This window comes from Etheostoma spectabile, chromosome 20, assembly GCF_008692095.1.
Source record: "Etheostoma spectabile isolate EspeVRDwgs_2016 chromosome 20, UIUC_Espe_1.0, whole genome shotgun sequence".
NCBI lineage: Eukaryota > Metazoa > Chordata > Actinopteri > Perciformes > Percidae > Etheostoma > Etheostoma spectabile.
This window is the reverse complement of record NC_045752.1, coordinates 3,063,858-3,073,873: the sequence shown is the minus strand read 5'-3', so window position 1 is coordinate 3,073,873 and position 10,016 is coordinate 3,063,858. Positions and strand designations below refer to the sequence as shown.

The following is a 10,016-nucleotide window of genomic DNA, read 5'->3' as shown; positions in this document are numbered from 1 at the left end:
TTTTGACACATTTCAGGCTTCAAACATAAAGATACAACATTTTTATTTTTTTGTGAAGAATCACCAACAAGTGGGACACAATTGTGAAGTTGAATGAAATCTATTGGGGATATTTAAACTTTTTTAGCAAATAAAAAACTGAAAAGTGGTGGTGCAAAATGATTGGGCCCCTTTACTTTCAGTGCAGCAAACTCACTCCAGAAGTTCAGCAATGGATTCTGAATGATCCAATGTTGTCCTAAATGACTGATGGTGCTAAATAGAATCCACCTGTGTGTGATAAGTCTCTGTATAAATGACCTGCCTGTGATAGTCAGGGTTCTGTGAAAGCGCAGAGAGCATCATGAAGACCAAGGAACACACAGGCAGGTTGGAATACTGTTGGGGAAGTTTAAAGCAGGACTTGGATACAAAAAGATTTCCCAAGCTGTAAAAATCCAAGTAGCACTGTGCAAGCGACATTTAGAAATGGAAGGATTATCAACCACTGAAAATCTACCAAGACCTGGCCGTCCCTGTAAACTTTCAGCTCAGACAAGGAGAAGAGGCCCATGATCACTCTGGATGAACTGCAGAGAACTACAGCTGAGGTGGGAGAGTCTGTCCATAGGACAACAATCAGTCGTACACTGCACAAATCTGGCCTTCATGGAAGAGTGGCAAGAAGAAAGCCATTTCTCAAAGACATCCATAAAAAGTCTCGTCTAAAGTTTGCCACAAGCCACCTGGGAGACACACCAAACATGTGGAAGAAGGTGCTCTGGTCAGATGAAACCAAAATCAAACTTTTTGGCCACAATGCAAAACGATAGTTTGGCGTAAGCAAAACACAGCTATCACCCTCAACACACCATCCCCACTGTCAAACATGGTGGTGGCAGATCAGGGTTTGGGCCTGCTTTTCTTCAGCAGGGACAGGGAAGATGGTTCAAATTGAGGGGAAGATGATGCAGCCAAATACAGGACCATTCTGGATGAAAACCTGTTTGAGTCTGCAAAAGACCTGAAACTGGGACGGAGTTTATCTTCCAACAAGACAATGATCCCAAACATACAGCAAAATCTACAAAGGAATGGTTCACAAATAAACGTATCCAGGTGTTAGAATGGCCAAGTCAAAGGCCAGACCTGAATCACAACGAGAATCTGTGGAAAGAACTGAAAACTGCTGTTCACAAACCGCTCCATCCAACCTCACTGAGCTCCAGCTGTTTTGCAAGGAAGAATGGGCAAGAATTTCAGTCTCTCGATGTGCAAAACTGATAGGACATACCCAAGGACTTGCAGCTGGAATCACAGCAAAAGGTGGCTCTACAAAGCATTAACGCAAGGGGGCCCAATCATTTTGCACGCACCACTTTTCAGTTTTTTATTTGCTAAAAAAGTTTAAAATATCCAATATATTTCGTTCCACTGGTGATTCTTCACAAAAAAAAATTTTTTTTATATCTTTGTGTTTGAAGCCTGAAATGTGTCAAAAGGTTGAAAAGTTCAAGGGGGCTGAATACTTTTGCAAGGCACTGTACTATGACTTTTTTGACATACTATACTATGACTTTTAATCCCTTCTTTTGACATACTATATTGTGAATTTTCACCACTTTTTTCGACATACTATTCTATTACTATTTTTGACATACTATACTATGACTTTTTTGTCACTTTTTTTGACATACTATACTATGAATGTTTTATCACTTTTATTGACACACTATACTATGACATTTTTATCACTTTTTTGACTTACTATTTCCTGACTTTTATCACTTTTTTCAACATACTATACTATGACTTTTTTTAATCTCTTTATTCAACATACTATACTATGACTTTTTTCTACTTCTTTGGACATGCTATACTATGACTTTTTATCACTTTTTTTGGAAATACTATACTATGACTTTTTTCAACATACTATACTATAACTTTTTTTGACATACTATACTATGACATTTTTATCACTTTTTTTGACATACTATACTATTACTTTATCATTTTTTCAACATACTATACTATGACTTTTTATCACTTTTTTCGACATACTATACTATGACTTTTTTACCACATTTTTACACTTAGAATATTATGACTTTTTAGACATACTATTGTATGACTTTTTATGACTCTTTTCAATTTGCTATGTTATTACTTTTTTATCACTTTTTTCGACAAACTATACTATGACTTTTTAATCACTTTTTATCACTTACTATACAATTACTTTTTTCACCATACTACACTACACTTTTATCACTTGTTTTTAGCATACAATACGATTACTTTTTTATTACTTTTTCGACATACTATACTATGACTTTTTAATCACTTTTTTGGACATGCTATACCATGACTTTTTTAACCACTTTTTTAGCATACCATACTACTACTTTTTTTCCTCTTTTTTTAGACATACTATGACTATGATGTTAGACATTATATAATATGATTTTTTTACCACTTTCAATACTATGAGTTTTTAGACATACTGTAGCATGACTTTTTATGACTCTTTTCAACATGGTATAGTATGACTTTTTCGACAGACAATACTACCACTTCTTTCTCTTTTTTCTACATACTATACTATAATTTTTTTCAGCATGATATACTATGACTTTTTTCACTGTATTTAAATACTATTCTATGACTTTTTTTACATGCTATACTATGCCTTTTTTGACCTACTATACTCTTACTTTTTATCATTTCTTATTTCTTTTGATTATTTTTGGCCTAAATTTCGACAAGACAGCTGAAGAAATAAACGACATGCAACAAAGAGCCGCAGGTCAGAGCCGAACCTTGCCTCGCTGCGTTGAGGAGTAAAACTTTATACCTGGGCACCCTACTTTTATCCTTTCTTTCAACACACTATATTATCAGTTTTTTATCACTTTTTCAAAATTCATTCGTGATAAAAAAGTCACAGCCATTTTGTTCTTAAAACCAGCGTTCTATTACACTGAGCTACCCAATCTGACAAGTGTTTTAGAGCGTATTTAACTTCTTTTCTTTTACTGTTAGACCTTAAACTTTACTGTTTATTACTCATATTTGTCTCTTTAACATAATGTATTCAACCTCAAAACTTAAAGAAACATGTAAGATCAAAACACTCCACCTTTTGTCTTCAAATCATTCTCTTAGTACTCTAAACTATCCAATCTGACAGAAGAGTTTATGATTTTGGCATATTCGTCTCTTTCATTTACAATATTGAACCTCAAAACATAAAGGCTTTGAAGACACAACTTTCTGTCTTCCAATCATTCTCTTATCACACTAAGCTTACTTCCCTTACTGACAAGTTTATTATTTCAGTATTTTGTCTCTTTCTTTTAGTATATCGGACCTCAAAACATACTGAAAAACATAGTATTTGAACACTCAAACTTCTGCCTTCCAATCATTCTCTTGGCAATTAGCTATGTGACCTGACATCTATTTTCGTCATATTTGTCCCATTAACCCAGTGTAGTCAACCTCAAAACTCTGCAGTTTAATGTGAAATTGACATGAATGTATATTTTTAGTTTTCTGTCTCCACTTTTCCTGTATGACCCTAAATCATGTGCTCCCTAAATTGGCACTCAGTAATCAAAACTTTAAGAAGCCCCTTATGTACAGTATAGAACATATGTCAACATGGTATGTGTGAGTGTGTTTACCTGCTGTCTTTATCTGATCGTTGCTCTTCTTTGATGAACTGCTCCATCTCCTGTTGCTGATTCCTCAGTTCCAACAACTCCAGCTGCAACACAGTATTAAACTGGAATCAATCCCTAGTTGCTTTTCTTACTTGCTCATTCTCAATGACACAGAAAAAAAAGCATACACGCTTTTATATCATCATGCCTGGACTACTGTAACTCTCTTATTACCTATTCAAACACCCACTCAGGCTCACAATTGCAACTTATCCAGAACTCAGCAGCCAGATTATTAACTAAGTCTCGGAGGTTCTGTCATTTCACTCCAATCATCACTAAACTAGTTGCCCATTAAGTTTAGAATACATTTCAAAAATGTATTAATAACATACGACGACACCCATGGTCTGGCTTCAGATTACATTAAAGAGCTTTTAATGCCTTATAGCCCAGCAACCCCCTTGCGATCAGCTCTCAAAATCGTTTAGCTATTCCACCAACAGACTGCGTTTTTGATTACGGACGCTCGGCTTTGGAACAGCCACGCTCTCAGTGTGAAACCAGCTGACCCCACTGCAGCTTTAAAACACCTCCTTAAAACCTATTTTTACAGGATGGGCTACACTTAGCTATGTCTTTTCTTCCATTCTGGCATCTTTTTGCTACTTTATGGTTTTATTTGAATTTAATCTCCTCATGTATTTGAATTATGCTTGATTTGTATTATCATTTTAGTGTTTTAGATGCATGTCCTTACATGTTTCTGTTATTGACATTTATCTTGCACTTTCACTGTTTTATGAAGTGTTGCTTGTTCTAATTCTTGTATGTCATGGAAGGAAGGGGGGCTTACCTGGGTTTCTGATTGTCAATTCATATTCTGTAAATCTTTTAATCTGGAAAGCACTTTGCTTCAAAAGTGCTTTATAAATAAAATTATTATTATTATTAATTAATTAAGTCAAATTATATGACGCATTACTGTCATCATCTTCAGCCCACATTAACTAAATATTTTTTGATTAAATTTGTACATTTTTCCTTTGTGATTTCCCTGTTTTTCAGTCCATACCGTAGTGAGACGCTCCAGTGCAGAAAAGCGCTCTTCCCAAGTGGCGGTGGATTTCTCGAAGGCCTCGTGCCTCTTAAGGAGTTTCTCAACCTCGTCCACGGTTTGGCCCAGGTCTTTACTGGACACGTAGGGCTCCTGAGCGATCAGCCAAGCCTCCGCCACCGAGGCGTCCCGAGCAAACTGACACACCTCCAGCACTGAAGAAAACAAACACAAAGTCATTACGGTAGTTTTTATCGTACAGTAATACCATTGTATAATGTTGGCAATTATTTGATGAGATGGGTTCTCATTGAATGGCTTTTTGAATCAAGATATTATATTGGAGGAAAGGAGAACTGTAGGTCCAAACTGAGGAAAGCTGTTGGTGTAGAGGGAATTCCTAATAAAGTGTTAAAGTCATCATCACTTTTGTTTGTGCTTTTCCGTTTCTTAAAATTTTGTTTCAAACATAGTATTGTTCCCTCTACATGGTATAAATCCATCATTAAACAGGTCCAAAAATCATCTAAGGATGACCCTAGAGTACCTCTCAATTATAGGGGAATCAGCCTTCTCAGTACAGTGTACAAATTATATTCTAGTGATTTGAATTTCAGGCTGACTAAATATTTAGAAACTGTAAATCTGTTAGTTGATGAGAAGCTGCATTGACCATATCCACTCAATCTGGACTATTGTCAGATCGAGAATTACAGAAAGTAAATCTACTTTTTTTGTTTTGTTGATTTTAAAAAGGCTTTTGATTGGATTCCGAGAGGTTTACTTCCCCTAAAACTCATAGAAGCCAGAATAGATGGCAGGTTATATAAAGCATTATAATGCTTATATAGTCGCTCTGTATAAAAGGAAATAATCTACATATTGGTTGGTTTCATACTCCTAATGGTGTTAAACAAGGTGACGTTCTTTCTCCCACTTTGTTCACAGTTCATGTAAATGACTTGACTCTTGGGAATTAAGGAATCTAATTTAGGTTTACATCTAAATTCCTTTGGGTATTTTGTTGTGGGTGGATGATATTGCTTTTCTAGCTGAATCAGAAGATGACTTATGTTAAATCTGTTAGAAGAACTGGTGCTACAGATAGAGATTATTAATAAATCACAGTAAAACACAAATCATCAATTTCAGGAAAAGAGGTATCCATAGAAGCAGGAAGACTCACTTTTGGGACTGTATCACCAGAGTATACATCACAGTATAAATATTTGGGTTTTACTCTTGATGAATTCTTAACATATGAAGCTGGTATTAAAACCCTTGCCAATTCACCTGGAATTATTAACACTTATTCACAACTTTATGATGCATGCGTTTTGACCATAATAACTTATGTGTCTCGGATTTGGGATTTTAAAGTATAAAGGGTAAAAACATTTTTTAAAAGTGGGAAATGTTTTTATAGTTGAGAGCATTTTTTTTAAACTGAGGACATGTTTTAAAAAGTGTCAACATTTTAAGTTTTAAGATTTAAGAGAACATTTTAGTAAGTAAGGCAATTTTTAGAAATAATACATATTGTCTATCTCGTATAAATATCTTGCAGCATTTTATCGTGATCATACACGCTGTTTATGGAGGTTTATAAAACAGAGACTCTTATTGGAAACATTTAAAAGTGAATATATAATTCCAAAGTATAGTTGAAGGGATCACCCAGTGTTAGAGAAGGCGCTGTATCAGACTGCAACAACAGATGCTTACTGGATTCTGAGTGTTATGAGGAACAAAAGCCACAGTGCACTTTCATGTGCAAAGGTTTGTACATATATTCACATCAGTTAGTCATTTGACCTTGGGCAGGTATAGATTTGAAAAGGAATAATGTATGCACAGCATTTGTTTTTAGGATGGAGATTATTTTACTCACAGAGTCTGAGCCAGTCCCATCTGTCGTCCCACTTGAACATCATCTCCTTCCTTTTCTCCAATAGCTGCACCAGCTTCTCTTTGATCTGACACAAGCAGTTATAAGTCGCAGTTACATATCAGCATTATTAAACAACTCAGCCCCAAGGCTGGCTATTATCCTCTAAGAATTAGTATTGTGAAGTAATTAACCGCACATTAAAATCAGGCCGGGGTCAATGGCTCATTTAAATTCTTTTGGCTATTCCATTTCTAATTAGTATTTGCTTTATAGTCTCCCTGATGAGTGTAAGATGAGTGGAAATTTTTCTTTCGTGGCAATCCAATTGGTTCCATTGTGCCAGACAAGAACAATCACTCCCAGAAAAGTAATTAAATCTAATGAAAGCAGCAATTTGAGGACCAGCTGAGGATGAAAAGAGGCCGTCTTTGCTGCCGAAGCCTTACCTCAGCAGAGTCTCGGTGCTTGCGTGTCAGCAGGGCTTTGCCGAGGTCTATGCAGTCAGTGAATTTTGCTCCCCTGGCCTCGATCTCTGAGCGGATCCCCTGGTGGTACTTCTGCAGGAGCTCCACGGATGAGACATCCCTAACGCAAAGGGAAGGCTACTTAGTGAACAGGGATAAATGATGTTTATCTACCTCTATTGGTAGGGACTGGAACTGCAGCAGTACTGACCGGCCTCTGGCACGTTTGCAGTGTCTATAGCTAGTACATAAATACTGCAGTTGTACTTTATAAATTCTGCTAGTAAGATGAAGAGATAATATATTGAAGCTCAAAATGTAAATCTTTTAATCTTTTATCTTTTAGCCTTTGGAAATGGCAGAAATCAATGTTGATAATTTGACATTTTAGTTTTATTAATGATTTTTTTTTTAATCTTATTACTCAGTAAACACAATTTTTCTGTTTCCACCCATCATCAAAAAAGTAAATAAAAACATGTATGTATACATACAGAAATATAGGCTTTTTTATTCATCTTTCCCCACATGATTATTAATGTCTGAATCCAATGTCAGGTGCATCCCCTTGGTGTTAGGAATTAGCAGCAATTGATTTCATTCATTCATTCATATTTATTCTACAGGAAAGTTTAAACATCACATTACAACATAAACGGGCCTGACTCAGTTTAAAGCTGGTTCTCAGCAGGTTCCTGTTTCCAACTGTGAACTCCTTGTCCGGGCTGTGCTCACCTGGGTTTCTCCTGAGTCTCTATTTGCTGGATGATGCTCTCCATCCAGGCCATCAGGTCTCGCACCATGGTGAAAAAGCGGAACTTCTCAGCTGTGTCCACCAGTTGCGCCCTGCGACCGTCGCAGGCGTCCAGCAGGCCCTTCCACGCTTCCACCACCTCTCGCTCTGTGGCCTGGATGGACTCCGCTTGGCCCCCTGCGTACTGGGCATGAAGCCGTGAAGCCGTGTCCTGGAACTGTTGAACCTGGAGGAAGTAGAATCAGAAGTCGAATCATAGAAGTAATAAAAATAAAAATAAAAGTCTCCCTCCATTTAAAAATGTGTTTGATGTCTGTTACTTTAAATGGATGTTTGGCCTTCACTGTGCAGAGTTGATGTATGTGCTGAGTTTGACACCAAAAGGCAGTTTTCACATTCATCTCCTGGGGGGGGGGGGGGGGGGGGGGTTTCTTTGTGCTCACCATAAATCTAAGTTTAAGACGTGTACATATGAACAGCACTGTGACATCACAACTAAATTTGGAGACAATCGTGGTGCAATATTCAACCTTCACAGGTGTTGCTTAAAGCTATTTGAAGGGTAAAGCTGGGGGAAATGGCAGAGTTTGGAGATTTCAAATTACATATATTATTTTCACAAATTGTTAAAATAAAAGTATTGATTGCTACATCTTAATTTACCTACACGTTATCAATTGGTTGTTCATCCCTGAGCAATGGGATTAAGAGGCTGAAACCAATGTAAAAATCCCCCCGTTGGACCACCATTTATGGCTTCATACCCTTTGAAAAAAAAACTTTCACAGTTGCCCAAATATTGCAGCACCATCTCCTCCCTCTAGATATGAATCATCAAAGGTTGCCTCTTGGCTGCTGCCTGCTGTGTAAAAGGGCCGATCCCCTGTGTTGTACCTGTTTTCCTAGAGCGGTGATGTCTCTCTCAAAGGCGGCATGCATTCTGTGGAAGGACTCAGCTTTGCTAAAGTCCTCTCCCACATCTTCGGGCAGCTCTTTCTGCTTTTCGTGGATCTGAACCACTAGCTCCTTCCCATCGTCAAAGTACCTTAAAACGAAAGGGATCACATGTATCCTTGTACCTAATATAATCAACATAAAGTTATCATGTTCAAGTTGACAGTGTTATTGTATCCAGGTGTTTTTCTGTTTTTTATATCATCAATTGCTCCTGATACTAGTACCATTCTCATTTGTTTGAACAGTTTATGTTAGATTGCAGGATTAGACATAAAATCTTAATGGCATGATTCCAAATTTACAGGCCGTCTTTCGGCTCGTGGTCTGGTGCATCAGTACTGTTTTCCTTACTTGAGCAGTTCATAAGATGTAGTGAGGAGCTGAGCGCGAGTGTCGATGAGCTCCAGCAGGTCGGCCCAGCTCTCATTGATGGTGTCCTTCCACTCTGCCATGGCGGCTGCCTCGGTGTGGCCGGCTTCGATCAGCTCGTCTATCGTCTCGTTGACCATGTCCACTCGCTCCTGACCCACCATCCCCGTCTCCCGCGCAAACTCGCGGAACTTATCCCTCAGAAGCTTAAGGGACAAGACAGATGTGTTTTTGAAAAATGACATGCAAAATTATTTGTATTAATTTTTTTTGTATGGCATTAGGTCATTGCATTTTGTTTAAACGCTGCACAGGACAATGTGCAAGCTGGGAGCCCATATGGCAGCAGAAGAAAACTTGACTTGTATAACCAACCAAGAAATCCTACATCATGTTAATCAAAACAGATGGTCTGTGATCCCTTTGCACCAAAAGCTGCGAAAGCATAAAAGCAAAATATGATATAATAAAATAGGAAAACCATCTTCTTGCTTTTCTCTTGTGTATGAGACACTTATTTTTTTCCCTTTATTGTAGAAATTCTAGTCACTAAGCAGGACTGTCTTATCTAAAACTCCAAAATGAGATAAAATGGGTTGCAACATAAAAAACTGCCACACGCAGTTAAATGTGTATTTAAACACACTACATAAACTACTATATCAATCAAATGTTATTAGCATAGCACATTTCACAATGCAACTCAAAGTGCTTTACACAGCTGACACTAAGACAAATGGAAACAGTAAAACAGTTTGAGACTAATGCAAACAAGAAATAAAAATGATGAATGGAAATAAAATTTAATAAAAAGAGATAAAATAATAAATAGATAAAAGTTTGCTTGATATAGAAGCATTCATCTCCCAGCGTCGCT

At 37.2% G+C, this 10,016-nt stretch overlaps 1 protein-coding gene across 4 annotated transcripts in view; it reads right to left on the bottom strand.

The window, feature by feature from the left end:
* The window catches only part of sptb (spectrin, beta, erythrocytic), a 53,627-nt gene that overhangs the window by 6,301 nt on the left and 37,310 nt on the right, over positions 1-10,016 (bottom strand). For all 4 annotated transcript variants that reach the window (XM_032500688.1, XM_032500687.1, XM_032500689.1 and 1 more), the window contains 7 exons: positions 9,122-9,345; positions 8,708-8,858; positions 7,795-8,039; positions 7,042-7,180; positions 6,596-6,680; positions 4,723-4,919; positions 3,669-3,751 (listed from right to left, as the gene is read on the bottom strand). In XM_032500688.1, the coding sequence (XP_032356579.1) occupies positions 3,669-3,751; positions 4,723-4,919; positions 6,596-6,680; positions 7,042-7,180; positions 7,795-8,039; positions 8,708-8,858; positions 9,122-9,345 (1,124 nt within the window). The remainder of the gene's footprint in view (positions 1-3,668; positions 3,752-4,722; positions 4,920-6,595; positions 6,681-7,041; positions 7,181-7,794; positions 8,040-8,707; positions 8,859-9,121; positions 9,346-10,016) is intronic.